This window comes from Bos javanicus, chromosome 13 (genome assembly GCF_032452875.1).
Source record: "Bos javanicus breed banteng chromosome 13, ARS-OSU_banteng_1.0, whole genome shotgun sequence".
Classification (NCBI taxonomy): Eukaryota; Metazoa; Chordata; class Mammalia; order Artiodactyla; family Bovidae; genus Bos; species Bos javanicus.
This window is the reverse complement of record NC_083880.1, coordinates 18,863,138-18,885,601: the sequence shown is the minus strand read 5'-3', so window position 1 is coordinate 18,885,601 and position 22,464 is coordinate 18,863,138. Positions and strand designations below refer to the sequence as shown.

General features: G+C 37.3%; 1 protein-coding gene across 19 annotated transcripts in view; it reads right to left on the bottom strand.

Moving 5' to 3' along the window:
* Positions 1 to 22,464, bottom strand: part of PARD3 (par-3 family cell polarity regulator) — a 601,769-nt gene that overhangs the window by 255,330 nt on the left and 323,975 nt on the right. For 18 of the 19 annotated variants that reach the window (XM_061435906.1, XM_061435890.1, XM_061435900.1 and 15 more), the window contains 5 exons: positions 21,054 to 21,137; positions 9,740 to 9,865; positions 8,371 to 8,750; positions 4,419 to 4,558; positions 1,387 to 1,515 (listed from right to left, as the gene is read on the bottom strand). In XM_061435906.1, the coding sequence (XP_061291890.1) occupies positions 1,387 to 1,515; positions 4,419 to 4,558; positions 8,371 to 8,750; positions 9,740 to 9,865; positions 21,054 to 21,137 (859 nt within the window). The remainder of the gene's footprint in view (positions 1 to 1,386; positions 1,516 to 4,418; positions 4,559 to 8,370; positions 8,751 to 9,739; positions 9,866 to 21,053; positions 21,138 to 22,464) is intronic. The other variant, XM_061435896.1, reaches the window with a different exon arrangement.

Genomic DNA, 22,464 nt, shown 5'->3' with positions numbered 1-22,464 from the left:
TATGCTGGCAGGAACTCAGAAAAGGCTGTAGGAGCAGCAGTTAAGCTTTGGCAACCTAATAATGCCAACTATCACCCAGGCTCAGACACACTGAGGAAGGGCTAAAGCTTCACTGCATAGAAAGTTCAGTCTTTTTTTTTTTTTTAAGTGCTCATTTACAATTTAATAGAGACAACTCCAGATTTAGGATCAGGTGGCATTTTAAGCACAAAATTGGATAACAGTGGGGGGAAATGGAAAACTGAATTTAAATTGAGAAATAATGCATTAAACATTTTTAAACAGAAATAAAGAAGTTTTTTGTCATTTCTTAAAATCTATTTAAAACACAAGTGTTCAGTTTTCAGCCCTATCACAATCTGAAATTGTGTGTCACCAAGGGATGAGATATTTCCATGACTAAAAGGTATTTGTTTTATAATAAAGGGGAATTTTTACTAACCATGACACATCTGTATTTGAAGGATTAGCCTAAGAGAATTAGGGTAATCAGAAGAATTTTGAAACTGCATCCCTAAAACCTACCCACTCTAGTATATATGGATTAATTATTGTTTAAAGCTAAAAGCTTCTGAAAGACAGGTTAAATGCCCTAAAATGACCCAACTAGAATATCTTTTGAAATATATCAAATACCACTTGTTTTTGAAGTAAATTGATTTTCCTACTACATCAAAACAAAAAAATTAAGGTGATTACTTATATTACCAAGAACCATGTCAATTTAATATACATATTTCACTCACACCAATACTGCACAAATACCAGTATCTAATATTTAGATACATTGACATATGTATAAAAAGTGAAATAAATAGTTTGCAAACAAACCCCTTTTCTTTTATGTCATCCCAAATAATGTCTATATTAGGAATTAATGCCCCCAGGGCTTCCTGCATCTCAGGTCTTTTTACTTTCAGTAAGACTATTTAATGAAGGCCCTCTTTTTCATACAACAGTAAGCAAGCATGTTTATTTGGCTTAGCTACATGTACCATGAAAACTTGAAATATGAAAATTTGTCATATGTAGTGGAGAATATGGCAAGCTTTCAACAACAGCCTTTGAAGTGACAGTTATGGAATAATCAACATCTCTGTATTCAATCAGTTCATCTAAAAGTGTTCAGTAATAAACATTTGCTGTCCTAGAAAATATTCCTGCAATTTGATTTTCAAATATTCCTGCATGCAACATTGTGGATATTTATTTCCAAAACGGAGGAAATGTGAGTAAAGAATGCTTATATTATGTTAAGGCTGAAAGATATATAAAATGTAGAAATGGCTTGGAAAATGTTTTAATAAACATTGGCTAGCAGGTAGCTAGCCCAGATCCCTGACTCATGTGTGTCGGAAACCATTCATCTGCTCTGAAGTTACACACCAGTTCCCTCGGGTGGAAGGCATCTTCTTGGCGAAAGACCAGAAGGCTCACAGTCCCTTCCATCTTGGTGCTTCTCAACAAGGAAACAACTTCCTCCTGGGATTTGCCTGCTAGATCGACTCCATTAACCTAAAACAAACAAAAAGTTTTCAGCAGTGATACCACGCAAACAGATTAACAGGAGACAAGACACATTCTAGAACTGACCATGTCTGCCATGGAACAAGACTCATTGCATGGTATATTCTGCCCTGATCTGGTAATCACCAGGCTGCTGGGGCTAATAATGAAAGGCATACCAGTTATCTTTAAGCAAAGCAGGAAACAGTCAATCTTTCAGATCTCATCAATAAATCAAAAGCATAGCCACTAGCACATTAACAAGTAACCAGAGATACAAATATATCTACAATGCCACATTGGCACAAAACTTTCTATTTTTGAATTGAGATTCTGTGATGCCCTATTCATCACAGATTTTCTTATATCAAAATTAAAAAGTGCCGCCCTTACAAGGGTAGTGCTGCTACTGCTGCTGCTACCAAGTCGCTTCAGTCGTGTCCAACTCTGTGCGACCCCATAGACAGCAGCCCACCAGACTTCCCCGCCCCTGGGACTCTCCAGGCAAGAAAAACACACTAAAAATATTTTGGTAAAAGCATCTTAGCTTTCATTGAAATGTTATTGAAAATTATGACAATAACTTTTTATCACTAAATAGCAAACACAGAAGAATCTCTACAAAATAAAAAGAGGGCAAGCAGTATTTCATCTCAAGATTTTTCAATGTTTTAAGAGAATTCTACCAGGAAAAAAAAAAGACAGAGATAGATTTTAAACAACCACATCCTGGGGAATCTCATCACTGTTGTAGAAAGTATAATAACATTATCAGCAACAGGACATAGCTAACAGAAACGAGAATGGAAATTTCTTTTAAAAAGTATCCAATACTACTCTCTTCAGACAGAAATAACATTGAGTTAAGGCAATTAAGTGTATCACTTAAATAGTAACATCAAAACTTTCCTGTAGTTAAAATACGTTTTGGAACCTTTCAGTAGTAACAGGTTTAAAGAAAGCAAAAATTTTCTAGATCATTTTAAAAAATTAATCACATGATACTTGTTTTAAATGTACAGGCTTGAAAATATCCTACTCAGAAAACTTTTTTGCCCGTGGAACTGTTGGTATTCTGTAGATATAACTATGGATACTATAAAGTTAGGGTAAAATATGCCTTGACAGCTAGAGAAAAGAAAGCCTAATTCTGAAGAGTTATAGGTCGCAGGCCCCTCCATTCCATAAAAGGTAGAGCCAAAGCCTCTGTAATGCGTCACCAAGTAAAGCGAGTACATGATGAAAGGGAGACACAAAAATAAAGTGATTACTTTCTGCGAGGAAGAAGGCGGCAGGGGTGGGGGGTGTGCAAGGAGAGGCAGGGAAAAGGACAGGGAGACAGACTGGTTTTTTTATTTAGGGGCAAAAAATAACTAGGCTCATGTCCCAGATGAGACACTTTCTAAATGAAACAAGCTACAGCTACAAATGGGGACTAATACTCACCCTCACTCATAGCCTGAGGACAAGAGGCTCTTTCAGCAAACAATATCAGAAACACAATTTGTACTCAAACCTTTCTTTTCATTGGGCTTCTATCTGTATCCCTTTAAAACGTGGTGTCATGCTAACAGACAAAGAGGAAAGAGGAAGATTGAAGGAATCTAGGCCTGAAGTGCATATGCGGGAAAAAATCTGGAAGCTATTCCTTGGTTTCATTACTTTTCAAAAAATCTTTAGGAGGACAGCTAGAGCTGGAGAGATTAAAGCTACATATGAGACTACAAGTTAAGAAAAAAGGATAACATCATAAACATTTACCTTAACATTAGTATATTTTTTAAAGTATAGTTGATTTACAATGTTGCATTAATTTCTGATGGACAGCAAAGTGAGTTAGTTATACACATACATATACACTATTTTTTAAAATAACCTTTTCCAACTCCATGCTCCCCATGCAGAAGGCACAGGTTCAATCCCTGGTTGGGGAACTAAGATCCTACATGTGCACAGCATAGCCAAAAAGAGAAATTACTCTTTTCCAAAGAGGGCATATATGGATACGTACAGTTGATCACTTTGATATACAGTAGATATTAACATAACACTGTAAAGCAACTATACTCCAATGAAAATTTTTTTAAATAATAAAATAAATACTCTTTTTCATTATAGTTTATCATAAGATATTGAATATAGTTCTCTGTGTTGGACAGAAGGACCTTGCTGTTTACCCCTTCCATATATTTAAAGTTAGTTTTTGAATGCTAGTCAATAATTACAAAACACAGCACTTACCACTAAAAGACTGTTTTCTAAGGAAAACACTAAGAAAAACCACTAATAAGGTGCCCTCTTTCTCAATCATCTTCACCTTAATTTCTATATGCACAAAACTCAGGCAAACAGAAATTAGCCATCCTACATATGTCAAAGAGAGCCTCGAAGACCAATGAACCGAAACCCATGAGGTACAGAAAGGAAACTTTGAAAAACTATCTTTTTTTTCCCCCTGACATTTGATTTTTATGTCTCAATTCATTCTCCACGCTGACATTTCCAAATTTCCTTGTTCTTCTCATCAAGACACACTGTTTTCATTTACTTCATTTGTCTCTGCTCTGATTCCAGAGGAGATAACATTTCTATACTGCCAGACATAAATTTAAAGTCATCCAGAAATATAACCTAACAGACACTGTACTTACATAATGACAAATGTTATGTTATCTCATAAACCAAATGTCCAAGTAACTAAAAATTTATGAGTGAACTAAATGAAAGACATTTCTCATCAAATAACAAGGAGAAATGTAAAACTGAAGCGGAAATACATTGTTTTAGGATGCATACTACTTCTAAAATATATAATTTAATTTCAAATTTTATGAAAATGTTAGGAAAACCTTGACCCTTCAAAAGAGAGCTTTTCAAGAATTATGGAACTTGGGATGTGGGAAGCTACTCACCTCTATGAGTCTATCACCAGCCTTCAGCCGGCCATCTTGGATGGCAGCACCCCTTGGGAGGATGTTTTTCACATAAATTGGTGCTGAGCCACCTATTGTTACATCCCTGGAAGTGATGCTGAATCCCAAACCTTCTGTACCTGAATGTATAACAGGCAAAAAAAAAAAAAAAAAGGCGAGATTTCACAGGTAAATATACATAAAGAATTTGCTATTATTCTCTACTTCATCTTGACACAGGTATCCATTTTCACAAAGGTATCCATTTCTTTTAATACTCTAAAATTTTTTAATAGATTTTCAAAATAGACTAAATTGTAGCAGGTTTAAATGGTACATATATGAAGATTCATTAGTCTAAGAAGTAATGGGAACATACTCAGGTGAAAATAATATACAAATATGCCTGCTGAATGTTTTTAAATCTTTGATTATGAAAATAAACAATTTCTCTACACACATACACACACACACAAAACAAACCCTTCTTTTAAAATTCATAGTATCTCAAATATCAAGTGTTATTGTGCAATAATGGTATTCAGATTTGAAGGGTAGGCAGTAAAGAAAAGGAAGAGAACAAGTCCAGGATGATGGAAAAGAAATAGTGAAATGTTTCTAGATATGGATAACAGGACCTCCCCAACTGACAGGATAAACCATATTATCTTTGCCTCATTCTTTGCTAATTCACCTAAATCTTACCATGTATACTTCTTTAAAACAACAAAAGCAAATTGCCCATCTGAGATCACAGCTACCAAGTCTGAGGATCACCATCTAATGTTTAAAAGTACTGAAACCAATGACACAATTACCCATCACTGTGCTGGTTTGTATAATTTCAATTCCAGGCTCTTTGGCAGCTTTCTCAACAGGCACCCTTGTAAGTTCAATACAGTGAAAAGTTCAATGCAAAAAGTTCAAAATCAATGAAACCAACAATGCAGCGAGTCAGAATAACTCAGGATAAAGTATGGAGATAATGACAAATTTCTAATGATTCACAGAATTTTTATCTCTTCCAATGATGATTAATTTCTACCAGAGTTTCTTAAAGAGTTACTTTTTAAGGTATTGGGTTCAATTCCAGTTAAATTACATGAGGACAAATACTTGTTCATGAAGGAAGAATAAAGAGATGTGTAAAGGGATGAAAAATCTTTATAGAAGAATTCGTTAATTGGATGTAGCACTCAGTAAAAAATGGTAAGTAAGGGTTTGAATCTCTAGGTAAACAACCATCCATGGGAAAATAAATATGAATAAAAATGTGGGTTAAAGAAGAAACAAAGTAGAAATGAAAAAAAAACATGGTACTTATAACAAAACCTACAGCAAATATTCTCAAATTCAAATAAAACATTCATTTACTTCAAGTCTGAAATCACTTTAATGTGCCTGGGCTGTTAATTTCTTAAGCCTTTTGTGAAGAGTTGAATGGCATATTGTCTATATGAAATTTTCCTAATTATTCTGCTGGGACTTTTCCATATGTCTCTGTGCTTTCATGAAACTCTAATGACTTGCAATAACATTTATTAAAAAAAATCTAAATGATTCTCCTTCTGTAATATTAATTTCTATGAACTACAAAGACTGATTGTTATATGAACCTCAATACTATTAAAATATCAGCAATAACCCCTAAATCTGTAAGCCAAAAGTTCAGACAATGACCTTTCAAAGAAAGATAAATAGATATCAATTTTCATTTAGCAAAGCCAACAAAACATTTTGCACTGACTGAAATAGATCACTGACCTTCTCCTCTGACTTTATTAAAAAGCTAATTTCTACAAAAGAGCAGGGTACTTGAGAATGCCAAAATGACAATAAATATTAAGAAATCATAATTATGGAAGGAAGTACATAGGAGCTATTCTCTTTTGACATGTTATACAACACAGTTCCAAAATTATGCCAAAGAATCATTATAATGAAGCCTTTCCTTAGGATTGACCTCAGTTTATAAAGAGCTTCTGTCATTCAAATTGTATCAGTTAACTTTGAACTGAATTTAAAGTTTAACACTGACAAACACTATGTTTTTGATGTACTTCCTTAAAAATGTTAAATGCAACAATAATAATTAGAAAAAATAGTATCTGTTAACTAGAATGAAAGCTTATCCAACTTCAATCATTAAAGCATCTATATTTAGTACTTAATCCAATGAGCATTCTTTGTCACTGTTGTTTAGAGTGAACACAGTTTTGTTTTGTTTTTTAATAAAATATTTGTAAGTATTGGCAGAATGCACAGGCAGTTTCTGTCTTTTGCCATATAATCTCATATTTAATAAATGAAAATCAAGCCAGATTCTATGAGGCTCCATATCAATTATATAACTCAAGGTCAGAAAAATGTTTAAAAGAAAACCATTATTTCTATTTTATGTTGAGCGAGCATAATCTTTCTAAATTAGCTTCTGTAACATATGTAATTAGCTTCTGTAATACATGTAATCATTTATTTTTAAATACCATCAAAATAAACTATTCATTTCTGTATTCAAAAGAGTGATTCCTTTAATGGCAAATAAAATTTCACTTCATTTAAAAAGTTCATACTAGATCATAAGGTGGTAATATAACAATTGTATATTAAACGATGAATATGCCTATATCAGAGTAAAAAGGCAGAGGTACTTATGAACTAACATCTCAGTGACAATGGAAAATATTCTTCCTCTGTTGAGAGACCCCAAGCAGAATTTTATGTTGTATACAACTCTATTTGTGCTCCTTGATATGCTTTTGCTTAAAAACCAAGTCCTGTCATTTACCTGATATTCCTGTATTAACAGGAGGAGACGGGTTTAAGCTGATATGATTCTGTATTTGCAAGAGGCTTCAAAACTGGAGTGAGACTGTCAATTCCTGATCAGGTCAACCAAGTATTTGGAGGTTAAAAAAGCCAGTCACCAGAAAGAAGGCTTTTGTGGTTCACATAAAGTGCAATGAAAGAGTATGATTTAGGAAGGAAATAGGAATCTCAGAGTTTACAGCACTGGAAACCCTACACCAGATGAAAAGAATTGAATGGTCTCAGTGTCAGGATAGGGAAAAGTTTCTAGTAAAAATCTGCCACCAATGGCCACGTGACTTGCAGCAATCACTCAACCTCTCTTGGGTTCCTTTCCAACTAACCGTGGGAGATGGTTGACCTCATAAAAGGAGAAACATTCTTTATAATGACACCATTTTGAGGGACATGATTTAAAAACACATAAAAATGCTCAGCTAGAAGGGATGATTAACGGCAGTGTCTGAGGGGACAGTGACAGGGAGTCAGAAAAGAGCCTAGCAGTTTGCTTGCTCTGAGTCATGGAGAAGGCCAGAGCAGACACACATCACCCAGCATGCAGGGTTTTCTCATCTGCAGGTGGAGATCCTTACAAAACACACTGATGTAAGGCATGGGTGAAGTATTAGCCAGGGCCACTCCGATTCTCCTTGGCACATTAAGAAAGGGAAGCAACAGGATATTCTAGAAGAGCAGGAGACAAGGGGCCAAAGGCCTCCAGCATTCCACCAGGAATCGCCCATAGCTCCAAAGGACTCAATCCCTTCCCGTCACCAAAAGACAGACCCAAAGTGGAAGAAGGGCCTCTAGTTCTCTTGGACATCAAATGGGGCACTCAAAACAGTCAAAGCCTCCCTGTTGCTTTGGGCTTGATGGTAACATCTGGAATCCCATTTCCTTCGCTGTCAACAATTATACTGCAGTCATAACCACTACCTCTTTCCTAGAAACATCAGGTTTAAAGCCTTATCCTCTGAACTTGTAGATGTAAATTTTTATACAGCAAAGGGAATCTGAAAAGCATAAAAAAACACAACTTGAAATACTTTCTTTAAAAGTCATGTCAGTTGTAATAATGACATAAGACTTAAGGTGCTTGGGGTTAGTTGACAGAAAGCTGACTTGACGGGAAGATCGGTTGTACCTTTCTTGAGCTGGATGTTAAGCTTCTTGCCAATTTTTTTGGTGTTGTAACCACTGCTGGGACTGAACACATGGTGTCCTGCCAGGGCCGGAGCGGCAGGCGGCTTTCCCGAGGGCTGCGCGCTCTGAGGTAGGAGTCGGGGGTGAGGGTCCGCGTGCTCGGGTGGGGGGTTCAGCCGGGATGCCCTGGGCAGAGCCTGCGGCCCTGCGCTGGTCATGCCCCTGTGATCCACATGCTGGCTGTCGGGGCTGAAGCGGCTCGAGTAGTAATTATTCCTCTCGCTTTGGGACAGTTGTTCGTACTGCTCTTTATTGGCTGCAGGAACCACATGGAACCAAATGATGGATGTCCGCATGGCTTGGCGAAACATATGTTGTGCTCTGGGTTTGAGGAAGAATGGAAAGTTAGCAAAAAAAGACTGACAAACTCAATTAAGTATATGCATTAAGCAACAAGGATGGACAGACTTTGTTGAAACTAAAAACAACCCCAATATAAATTTTCATTCTCAAAAATGACAAAACTGTCTACAACTACAGTTGAAATGCTGGTTCCTGCACTGTCAATCATTCGGTTATACTGTAGCTTTAAGCATAAGAGGTATTATCATTTCAATATTAAGAGAAATTAAATATAACCTCTCTATAACATTATCCAATAGGACTTTTAAAAATCATTATTAAGTATTTCCTTGCAAGGAGACCAATCGAGTTTTTAAAGAAACATACTTAAAAATACACTTAGAAAACTATACAAAGTGACGATCTATTATTTATTGGAAAAATTAATCCAAGTCTCTACATGCAAAAAACCCTCAAGAATGCCAATACAGCTTCAGTGACCCAAGAGCAGTTGGTCGCAGTGCAACTCCAAGACCAGTACAAGAAGCTCCTCCGTTTCATCTGGATCCCTAGTCAGGTCTTAAACTGGGTCCTCATGATTCCTGCTCATTCTTGCCTTACTTGATAGGAACTGGAGAATTTGTAGCTTTTTAATTGAGTAAGGGCTTGAATCAAGATAAGGAAAATCTGCCTGCTTGTCATGTTATGTGTGACAAAGTTGGTAGTATGAGCTAAAAGTATAATAAAAACTAGCAACCTGGTGAATTTTCCAGAAGGTGAGGAAGTTGCCAAATTGTAAAGCCTAAACTGGGCCCATAACATCTGAAGAAGTGCCGTTAAAGACTATAGTCTAATGGTAGTGATTACCTGGAGTTTGATGAAATTTTTAAAAGCTAGAGAATGGCAGAAAATTCCCCTCTCCGGCAGGAAGGCAAAGACCACAGACACGTGGTCCGAGGCACTCCCATGGCCTGCACTCCGTCATGCCTGATGCAGAAAAGAGCAGCAATGAGGCAGCCCACACTTACTGTTCAAATCTTCTATTTCGAAGGTCGCCATCATTAATCCTGACAATGCAATCATTCTCATGAAAAAGGTTTTCTTGTTCAGCTTTACCACCTTTCTCCAATCGTTTTACTAATAACCCCAGGGTTCTGGAACATTAAGAATGCAAATCGTTACACGTGTAATATTGCCACTGTGCACAATACCCTACTGCTTTAATGTTGGTATTATATTTACAAAGACTGCCTAATAAAGGGGTGCATTAAATAGCTATTCAGACATTTTAAAATAACACCAACACAAAAATCATGATGGTATAAATGGTGCATAGAAAGGGATCTTTTCAATAAATATGAGCAATTGTTTCTGGAGTGTCAGAGTTATGCTTCTGAAATTAAGTGTACACTTCTCTCTATGCTTACAAATGCTTCCAACAGAGTGGGCCTAATGGTTTGGTGGCTGAGGCAGCGGGCAGAGTGAATGAGCATGGATTTGTGAGCAGTCTGGCAGTTTCCTGTTTCAAGCCAGCTGGTACAGTGCTGATGGCAACCCCAACTTTCCATGAAAGGAAAGGTAAGGAGGAGAAGCTAACCCGGGTGCATTGCACATTTGAGAAGGAGAATTGGGAAGATTTCAAAAATAGAAGAGTTTCCATTCCTGGCATCTGAATTTGATATTGCCTCACGTTCTGAATTTCAAAACTTGTTAGGTCTCCCAGAAGTACGTAATTTGTTGCCATTATTCCCTTCGGAAGAAAATAGGAAGCCAGGGACAAGTTCCAATCTTGGCAGTCACCATTCAGCTCTCAGTGTTAAGTCAAACTTCAAGTAGAAAGAAAAGCCCGAGTGAACTTTTAGAGACCAAGATGGAGGGGGGGAAAAGATTATTGCAAATGTACTTGGTCTGGAGCACCAACTCCTTGGCTGACAGGATGGACATTCTATACACCCCACAGAAAGAGCAAACACTATATATGATTACAGCTTCATAAGTCACAGGAATCCTCACCTAGTCCTGATGCTCTGATTCACTTGACGGTTAGCATCTATTCTGTATCATGATCATGTTAAAATTTTTATGAATTTACTTTCAGTTTGTCCCCAGCTTAGATTTTCTTTCATAATCCTAATATTTAAAGACATAAAAAATACCCATATGGAAACTAGCATTTAGAATCCTGCATAAAGTTGAAGACACCAAATTTCCAATCACCTATCTGTATCTTCCCTCGGAATACAATCTGCAGTATGTACTGTCCAATAGAAAGATGCCCCAATATTGGAGACTGCATCCTGCTTTTAAACCTTTGAGATAATTGTTGCTGTTGATCTCACTGCCCTGTCACTGTCACTTACACACACATCTTATCTCTATTGTCGCCCTGTCAGCTCCTGGAAAGTGGGGAACATGGGCCTGAGCTTGTAGTAAGGTCTTGACAAATGAAAACTGAATGAATGGGTGCTTAGGTTTATCTGAGGCAAACAAGTCTCCCAACAAGTTTTTGCAAAATAGAATAAATGAAATAAAACGCAGAATCAGATCCTCTTTTCAAGATGGTATCATTTATACCAAATACAGGACTGAGCTGAAATGCATTGAGGTGAAGGCCCTTTTGTTTTTTGGGTGTTATTCTACAGTTTAACCCTGTTTCTTTAACGAATACTTACTGAGTCACTATTGATGTCATTCTAATTTTTATTATTAAATATAGTGAAGAGGCACAGTGTTTTACTATGATTAAGTATACCTACTGCAAGAATTAAGAGGAGATGACATTTAAATTGCCTTTTGGTCATGTTAATAATTGGGGATTAACATCCACTAGTGGAAGAGTCTAAGAAACGTGGTGACTAGTGAGAAATACGGCGTGGGTCATTGTTAGTTACTTGCCATCATATATTGGAACTAAATCAATATAAAACTCCTCTAAGCTCAAAGGTAAGAAAAAGTACACTGACCCAGCAGCGTGAGAGGAGCTGTCAGAGTCCCTGCTTGGCAGGAAGTGATGTCTTACTGTGCGTCACCAAAGTGCACAGTAAGTGTAAAGTGACCCCTAAAATGTAATCAGGCCCACAGTGTACCTTCCTAAGCTTTCCTGTGATTTGTCTGTGTCTATGCGCTTCCCAGGTGGCTCAGTGGTAAAGAATCCACCTGCCAATGCAGACACACAGGTTTGATCCCTGAGTTGGGAAGATCCCCTGGAGAAGGAAATGGCAACCCACTCCAATATTCTTGCCTGGGAAATCCCATGGACAGAGGAGACTGGCAGGATACAGTCCATGAGGCCGCAGAGTCAGATGGGAAAGAGTGACTGAGCACGCACACACGCATGGGCAACTGAACAAAGTGTTCTATCACATCATTAAGTTATACCCAAGTCTCTGTTGAGTGGGACAAAATAACAAGAGGAATCAAATTGAATCACAGTTATTGGTAATAGTGGAACCAGAAGAAGACATGAGGCCACTTTGCCATCCAAGCATCCACATGAGAGCACAGCAGAAAGAAAAGATGACTCAGCCACCCACAGGCAATCCTAACAGAACCACGACTTGGTATCACTTCTGCTGCTAAAAGCTGCCTCAAAGGACCAGCAACAGTTCTTTCAAGTTCATGTGTTCAGCCCCTGAGTAAAAGCATGCCCTACCAAGAGTCACTCCAGTTAATTAGTTTTTAATCACTGAGATCACGAGCAATTTCTCAATACAGTTACAACATTGCTGTGATCTCAAGTGTCTAAAAATTATTATGTTTTTATATATTCTGAAGTACTTTGTGTATTCTGAAATAGAATATTTTTAGGGAAATGGATAAAGTCAGACCAAGTTTAATGGAAATTACTTAGCAGGTAGCTAGTATGAGTCATTTGTTTAAATTTATAAACGTATCTCCAATAAAACCTTTCAGTATCTATAACAGTTTAAATAATCTAACTTGGAAATCTGTAATTTAATTCTACAAGTGGCATTAATATTCTTCAGATGAATAGGTCCATGGATTTATATTCATCTGGATAATCATTTTTCTTTTCTTAAATCTACTTTTCCCCCCATGGGAATCATTCCAGGATAATAATATACAGTAAAAAGGCCTGACATGCTTCATTCATGGAATGGCTTGTCTTTCTATACAAGCTCTCTTATACAACCAAATGCTTGAGTAATCCTCACAAACAGTAAAAATGCTACAAGTCAAAAACAAGTATGCTATCATATTTACATGAAACATTGCCAAAGTTTATTAAATGAGTTTTTAGAATCCAATATTATTAAAGTAGTCGCAGAAACCTCAGAATCCTCTTTCACAGCACTAGAGACTAGAGAGCTGATGGGGTGGTTGAGGGTGGGGGGGTAGAGGAGCAGAAAGGGAAAAATTTCACCCTGAGTGACACAGCAAGTGATCAGGGAAACAACAGAACAGACTGAATTAAGGAGACGTCAGTAGCCTGCTGATTTCCAAGTACTTGACCACACTATTAGAATCATTCTCTTCAAAAGAATGGATTAATTGAAAAGGAAAATGGTACAATCTGCAAAATTATCCTATTTGCTTCACTAGGTGAAAATGATTACAAAAGGAATGGGAATGAACCGAACGATCAAAAAACTTCACAAGAAAATTGAACTGATAACATGACAGCCAAACAGAATGAAGAGGACCCTCTGAAGGGAAATCAATGGGAAGTATTAACAGAGATTTTCATCTTCCTGGAAAGTTGTGTCTGCCAGCAGAGACGTCTCCACCCCTCCTGCCCCCACTGCCCACGAAAAGGCAGTTCAGACAGTATTTATAATTAGAAACAAATTTTAGGAGTCTGTTTTGCAAATTCAACCAGCAACTAAGAATTCCCTCTAAAGGAATAAAGAAGCGAGTGCCGATGCTGTTGTGATTCCCTTAACACTCTTATTAGAGAGAATAAAGGTCGTGAAGGTCAGAGCGTTTTGGCATGACTCTATGCCAGAGTAGAGAGTGGTTTTCCTTCTTGGCAGTCAGTACCAGAATTCCTTATTAGGGCAACCACTTTTCATCAGAAGAAACCACTTTGCGAAAGATAGAAGAGCGAGGAGACGGAGAATAGGAGTTGGGCCGTGGGGAGGGGAGGTCGCTTGGGGAAAGGATCAGGGGCAAAGCACCAGCCTGACTGTGCTGGAAGGTGCAGGAGGACAGAGCGGGGCATTATCAACACAGAGGGAGGTCAGCTCCGGGAAGCCACAGCACCAGGGCTCCCGGTTACATGGGGCAGCACCTCCTCACCTCCTGCATGAATTTAGACTGTGCTGGAAGGTGCAGGAGGACAGAGCGGGTCATTATTACACAGCAGGGAGGTCAACTCCGGGAAGCCACAGCACCAGGGCTCCCGGTTACATGGGGCAGCACCTCCTCACCTCCTGCATGAATTTAATGTGAACCCGACTTGGCAAGATGCTTTCTGGGCAAGTGGATTTCTCCTGGTAAACTGAAAACATCCCCCAAACTACCTCTCTTCCCTGGTCCCTCTATCTTATCAAAAATTTAGGGGAAAACACACTACGTCCGCTATGTACAAATCCCACTTCTGAATGAATTTCCTACATTAAAAAATATGTAAATACACACATATTTCTTTGAAGTCTTTCACCATGGCTTTTGTACAATGTTTCTTATCCCCAAAAGGGGGCAAAGAAGGAGAATACAGCCCCAGAGAGCCAGCCGTGGAAAGGCAGCATCTCTGTACATGATTTTGGATGCATAATTAGAAATTTAACTGCTTAGATTATATTAAGGATTGCACCACTACATTTTTACAAGGTTCATTAGCCTAATTATACACTTAATTAAAACAAACTCAGTCACACATGTTAACATTTTCAATCCTAAGTATAAATTACAGCCAATGATAAAACTGAAAATAAGTAACAAATGTTTTATTGACATCTAAATTGGCTGAGCAAGTCTGAGTTTTGCTTTGATAACGTAAACTCCCACAACTGCCACCCAGCTGTATGGAAATGATCATAATTCATCTTAATAAAAGCTGACACAGTGTAAACACCACAACTACAGCAAAAGCAGAGAAGGCATGAGCAGAACGAGCTCCCAGCAGCAGGACTCTCTCCCCTCACTGAGCCTGGGACACTGGGCTGGCAATGACCTACATTCAATCCCTCAGAACCACAGTAAGAACTCCAAGTTAATATAAATTTTTTTAACCTTTAGTGGATGAGATAAAGTGGACCAAAACATGGCAAAGTGAAAATAGAGAATTCCTTAAAATTAGGGCAGAAATTATAGGCATCATACTACTACCTTTAAAAAAGCAAGTTTTATCTAAATGTAAAATACAACTCTTCTCTCTAAAACAAATGCATTTAGTGTGTCCCCTTGATTTGAACAAAATGAATCTGCAGCTGAGAATGAACAACTGAAATCTTCCAGACAAAAGGATACAGATTCAGTAAATAAATTGTGTTTTTTGGGAAATGAATTGAAATAGAGAACTCAAAGTGCAAGAGGATATTTATTCTTTTAAAAGTGAATATTCAGCTTAAAAACTCTAAGGTGAACTGAAATATACAAGCCTCAAATAAAGCTCTTCTTAACACCTGAGCTGTTTCCATGAAATTCAAATTGGCTGTAATTCTTCTTAAAAAATACACCCAACTACCTAAATAAGTGTGTACTGAAATTCTCAAATTTATTATGTAACAGTAAATTTTCATCTCATATTCATAATAGAAGAGATCATTTTGAGATCATATTCCACTATTATATAGTCTCATTAGCACTTGCCTAGACAACAAGAGCCAAAGAATTGATGCTTTTGACCTGTGGTGTTGGGGAAGTCTCTTGAGAGTCCCTTGGACTGCAAGGAGATCCAACCAGTCTATCCTAAAAGAGATCAGTCCTGGGTGTTCATTGGAAGGACTGATGCTGAAGCTGAAACTCCAATACTTTGGCCACCTCATGCGAAGAGTTGACTCACTGGAAAAGACTCTGATGCTGGGAGGGGTTGAGGGCAGGAGGAGAAGGAAACGACAGAGATATGGTTGGATGGCATCACTGACTTGATGCACATGAGTTTGGGTAAACTCCAGGAGTTGGTGATGGACAGGGAGGCCTAGCGTGCTGCAGTTGATGGGGTCACAAAGAGTCAGACATGACTCAGCGACTGAACTGAACTGAGACAACCAGAACACACAGCATTTAAAGGTAATCTTAAAGCGCATCACAGGTAGATAAGTGGAAGGTGAAATGTCAATACCATTCTTATTATATTAGCTGCCACTGCCAAATACCTCACTAAAGGAATTTTACACGCATTTTGTAAGTTTCTGTATTTTCTTATTTAAACCATATAAAGTCACAGGAGTGTCCTAGCCTTCAGATATGAAGACTGAGGCTAAGTGAAGGAAACCTGCTCAGGCCGCACTTACTCGAAAGACAGAGCCAGGAACTGTCCCAACTATCTGTGGTCTCAAAAAAGGTGCATCAAAATGTGTCTCTTATCCTGGACTATTCCTAACAAGCCCTTGGCCAATAACATGAAGACTCAGCGTGTGGTTGAGGCCATCACTGTCTGCCACAAAGTGGGAAGACGGCACAGGTAACTGGGAATTCTGGAAAGAAGATGAGCTTTCTGATTTTCATGTCTTTTACAGCAAAAAGTAATATAATAAAGGTTCAGTGACCTAAGAGTTAAAACTAACACTATTTATAACTCATGTAAGTATTAGAGGAGTCAAGTTCATAGAAATTCACTGAATTATTAAGTAGATGAGTATTTTTCTTAAGACCTTCCAAATATGTCTACTAACTTTTATACAGACTAGTTAAAACTTAATAAACACTTGAGTTTTATTTGAGACAAAAATTATTCAATTATGTCCATTACAGAAAAGAAACAGAGAAGCAGGCGGCACTTTATTAAGAATAATATGCTTTAAAAAATAAAATAAAGAATAAAATTTAATTTAAAAAAGAATAATATGCTTTAGCCATATGTGTTTCCATAGGGGAAAAGATTAAGAATGTCTTCTATAAGTTAGACTGGAACCGAATAGAAGAATAATAGCTAATCTAAAAAATAATACAATGATATTTCTCGAAAACCTTCAACAATTTCTCTACTATTTACAGAATGAAGTCTCATAGGCTGTTCATAAAGTGCTTTCTAAGAGCCATTTCCAATACACTCTGTTTCGAATCATTATTTCTCAGCAAATCACACAGATTTGTATGGAACATCTTCCTTTCGTATATCTTCTTCCTGGAAAGAAGATCTTTTCAGACATCACTAGCATTAAGTCGTATATTTTCTTTAAAGAACAGATCAAGATCCGCTGCTTCACGGCTCCACTTCCTCTAAATCCTCCCACACACATGCATCACGTTCTCTGGACACACAGTATAGACCTCTTTATATAGTACATATTTCTCAGTTAGACTTTAAGTCCCTTAAAACTACAAAATCTTATTATTTCAAAAGCCCAGCCCCTATTTCAGAATATACATTTTATCTTGCTTTCTAAATATTTAATATTACAACACAATCATATTCCTAAGTAATTGGAAAGGCTCAGCAAACCTCGTTAACATCAAGCCAGGATACATCCTTATTGTTTTATTTCTAATGTACATCAGATATTTATTTTTACATGTATTTTATTTCAATAGCAATGCAGAGTTAGTAGGGATAGTCACAGTAAGCTTCGCTGAGCAATACTGTTGGGCTAGGTCCTAGAAATATAAAAAACTTTAACATGAAACATGGTTTTTCTGCCAAAGGAAATGACAATTACTTGGCAGAGCCTTCCTGAAAGTCGTAGCACTTGTGATTTAAATAAGGAGGTTATGTTTGACATTTAAATCAAGAGGAAATGAAATTATACGTGTGAAGTGAAAATTGATTTCAAGGTAGCGAAACTGTGAATAAAGAATTCTGGGTGGGGATCAGCTAATTTTATATTTTTGAATAAAATACAGGATGATAACTATAGAAAAACAGAGCATCAAGGGATATTAACACAGTCTCTCCTGTGCAGCCATTTGTCTCCGTTTTTAATGCCCAAAGCAGTGGCTAGGGGAAGGGCAGCCACAAGCCAGTTGTCACAAGAACATTCAACCCACTCCAGAAAATGGCCTTTTTAAAATTGATCCAGCAGAATCTTTAGTCAAAAAACTTCTTTAACTGCAGGCCAAAATAATACTGAATACATAAGTAGCTTTAAAAATTTCTCTAACATTGACTTCACTTTTTTTCCAATTTCCCTGAATTATGTTTGATATTTGAGATGTTTTGCATGGAGTTTCTTCTCTTTAGGATGTGTGATTCCCATTCTGTACTGTTCCTTAAAACTTTTTGACTTTGAAATTGAAATCAGAAACCAATACTGACATGTATATGTCACTTTTAGAAAAATAAGTATTCAGTAAGTTGTTATTCAATTAATTACATTTCCAAAACTGAGAGGGGCCCAAGTATGACTGGAATTTTGCACAAAGGAACTTATTCTCAGAAATTTCAACTTACATCCCACAAATATGTATTCTTATATTCCCACTGGATAATATATGCAATTTCTTCACGAGTTCCACTTAATTTCCCCCTTTATGCTATATTGCATTGCTTAATTTGCCCTCACAGTCACCATGGAGCTGATGTAGCTTCCTTCATAAGGTGTCATCTCAATTAAAATCACCTTCTACAACAAGCCAGCTTCAGTTACCTAATTCAGACAACCCCTCCTCTATCAACTCACAATGTCGGCATTTATCACATAATTATAATAGTGTGAGTTCCTGGCTATCACTCCATCTTGACTGCAAATCCCTGGAGAGAGACCATGTCCCATTCATCCTTGTTTCCCAACACCTAACACAGGAACCGTCACTCAGTAAATGCCTGGGAAGGTTTCTGACAGACTGGCAAGAATTTACTTGTCAGCATTTCTGAGAACAAGGGAGATGGGTGTGTCTGGCTCCTGAAGATTGGCGTCTAGGATTCTGGAGGAGCCCTCCCGTTGTTCTCTGCATTTTCCGCCTCACTCCAGAGAACCAGGAATGTCAAGACAAGGAGGAAGCTCAAAGACGCATTACAGGTGTTAGAGGGAAAGAATTCTGCTCTGTTTCCCAGTATGAAAACTGCTGATGCCTAGAAAGGGTTTATAAAGAATCTCATTGTCTTAATCTCTTTGTCCCTTGTACAAGAATGCTGTACAGGATTTTCTTCATTACATTGCCAAATCAACAGGGATTAAAAATGACACCTTCTAGTTCTGCAAAGGGATCCTTGTCTAGTTGAATGAGTTCTGTATATCAAAATGAAATGCCATGGTAACCAGTAAAAATACCTTCCACTGAATTAATCTGCAGTAGATTAATTTTTCTATCTTACAGTTTTTTTGCTTTAGGCTTTTTACCTACCTATTTTATCCCAATATCCTTTCACGATGCAGTAGAAAATGTGTAATAAATGACAGAAAATAATATGTTTGAAATACTGGTTCAAAGCTGGTCCGTACGCAATTAAGTCTCAGTTGTGATGAGTTATATCCCACAAGCAGTTAAAGGCACACTAGTATTGGGAAGCTATCATTCATGCATTTTACCCTCTTAGCTTATTTTTCTACTCATGAAATAAATGGAAAAGGGATTTAACTTTTGAGATCACTTAAAATTATAATTTTTAAAGGAGATAAAGGCAAGGGCCATTTTGAAAACAACTGAGCTCATTTAAATGAAAGTTCTTTGACGAAAGTTTAATGTTTCTCTAGAGTTTTAAAAAAAGAAGAGAAGGGAAAAAAGTAAAAGTGGTCATAAGTCTGTGAATTTAACACCCCGCTGTCAATTCCAGGAGAATTTCACATCTTGCTAAATAATGCTCACTTTCAAGCCTCCTACTCCAGCAGTGAAAGTGAAAGTGAAGTCACTCAGTCGTGTCCGATTCTTTGCGACCCCATAGACTGTAGCCTACCAGGCTCCTCCGTCCATGGGATTTTCCAGGCAGGAATACTGGAGTGGGTTGCCATTTCCTTCTCCAGAGGATCTTCCCGACCCAGTGATCGAACCCAGGTCTCCCGCACTGTAGGCAGATGCTTTACGATCTGAGCCACCAGGGAAGCCTAAGGTAAATCAATGCATCAGCTTCCAGACCTTCCATAAAGCATGTGCTTTATCAGAAACATGAAGTCTGGACACAGCACGGTCAGGAACATATACTAGGAAGGTGGTACAATTGTTCAAACACTTATTTTAAAAAATTAAACAGATAATTCAGTCACATGCCTGTAATTGACATTCCAATGTCTCTTACAACATACTAGATGCTTATAATTCCTTGGCAAGAGTTGAAAGAATGTTCTATGTTCTCACTCACTGGCCTAAGGTGACTTTCCAGCTCCCTGTTTTCTTCTCCCAGCATAAAGGAAGTTTAAAAATAAATAGATAAAAAATAAATAAATAAATAGATAAAGGGATAACAATAAAAGAAAGAAGTTCAAACTAAAAAGCCAAATAGATCATAAATATGTTTCAGCTGGTAATAACTAGATGGATAAATAAGAGAGGATGAGATTAAACCTCAAAGGTTAATGCCTCTCCCTAAGCCCTAGGAGGAGGCAGTATTTCACGGATGATGAAAGACTCATCAAACATTTGATTAGTTGATGTGATTAGCTGCAAAATCAGTTCTTAGTATTTGAATATATATAAAACAAACAATAATTCTGTCATTGAAAACAAGCTGTAGGGTAAAAGAAACTCATGTAACATTTGATAATTTTAAGGATACATGTTTTATGAAGTAATGAAGTCATACTAACAAACAGTGCAAAACTGCCATTTGTGTGGGCAGATAGAACAGGAGACAGATCACATGGGAGGAAATAAATCTATAGCTTCTCTAACTTAAAAATTTTAGGAACACAATTATAAAAATCATATATAATTAAAGAACTAAACAAACATATAAACAAATTTTCAATGAATCATTTTCTATGTTATCCAGATAACTTATACTGGATACACGTTTTCCAGAAAAATGCCTGAAGAACTTCCTTACCTTTGCACATTCAGCTGGAGTTCTGGCAATAAAGGCTATCATCAATTTGCAGCGTAGTAAAATGTTTGCATGGATGTGATGAACAATAAAATTATTAGAATAATTTAAATGCCCATTTCTTCATCAGCCTAAGTGCTTTTGTGATTATGATGCATATGTGTGAAGGAAGGCACAGTGGCCCCCAAATGAAAAGGCTTCTTTTAAGCATACACTAACTCAACACTACTCTACATCTGAGCATAAATGAAGATAAAACACTGTACATTATGATTCAATTAAAAACCTGCAAGATACGTTACCTGCCGCCTCGAGCACTGAAAGGCACTACATGGATTCCCAGAGGCCCTCCATCGTTGGGGACTTGTACGAGCTTTACCATATCACTGTGAGACAATGATGAATGAGGGAGCATGAACATGTACTGTCACAAACCAAATCAAACCAAACACAAAACTGCAACGGCACAGACACACAGTAAACAACAAAAGAGGACAAAACGAAAATTCCAAGGGGCACACACGCGTATACATTCACATTCTGGAGAGAAGCATGGTGATGAAAGCACATTCAACACTACATACCTGCACGCTAGTCTGATGGCATGGGAGGGGAGCAATCATCAGAAATAACTACATTAAAAATCACCCAGGACATTGCTCTTCTGTATAGTCCAAGTCCACATTTTGTAATCAGATCTCTAGACTTGCACTGAAAGTATCCCATCCTAACATCTAATCAAGGATTATGAAGACTAATGGGCTAAAGAGGCTTCCATTGCACAGCACTTTATAATTTACAAAGCGCTCCTGCACAGGTCACCTCATTGATCCTTCCAATAGTCCAGTAAGGGCACAGCTCTGCCGCTGCAGGTAGCCGTCCACATAGGATGCCACCACCCTTACTCCTAATATCCTACCTGCTGTAAGCTCAGTCCACGTGCAGGTGACACAACCCCACTGGACACCCATGAAAAATCAAACAATTACCTTAAGAGCGTTTGTGATTGAACTCTAAAGTCTTTACGCTATTTATATGAAGTTACACGACTTCATTTGTAGATTTCTACTACATAAGTACAGTACTTCAATATTAATATCATAAGCCCAAATTTACTGCAAATTGGTGTAATCAGGAGAATGTAAATTTTCTAAACCATTTCAGTGAGATTTCACTTTCTTTGTAGATATTTCTGTGGGTATGAGCATGGCACAGAAATCTAAACAGTACTGATCCAATGATCAATATTTGGAAATACTATTTCAACTAGATATTAGGTATCTAGTTTAAGGAAACCTGGACAAACATAAGTAACTACCAATGGACTTGATCAGGATCCCAGGACAGTTCTTATACACTGGAAAATGCCAATACTTCAACTGTATGCCTTAAATAAAAACCTGAGGTAATCCTATGTACTGTAAGTGCCCTGGTTATGTAATACAAAGACTCAAGAAAATTAAAGATAGGAATATCAAACAAATCAAAATTGAAAATATGTATACAGATTTAATCATATACACTACTTAGGACATTAGTTAATATTCTAATTAGCTAAATTAAAATTTTGTCATATTGCAAAATATTTACTAAAGTAATACTATTTACATGGATATTTAATTTTTTGATGTTTTCACAGAATGTCCTAAAATCCTATTTCAGATATCATTAATAGCATTTGAACATCTATTTAATGTCTGTTTGTCAACTAAG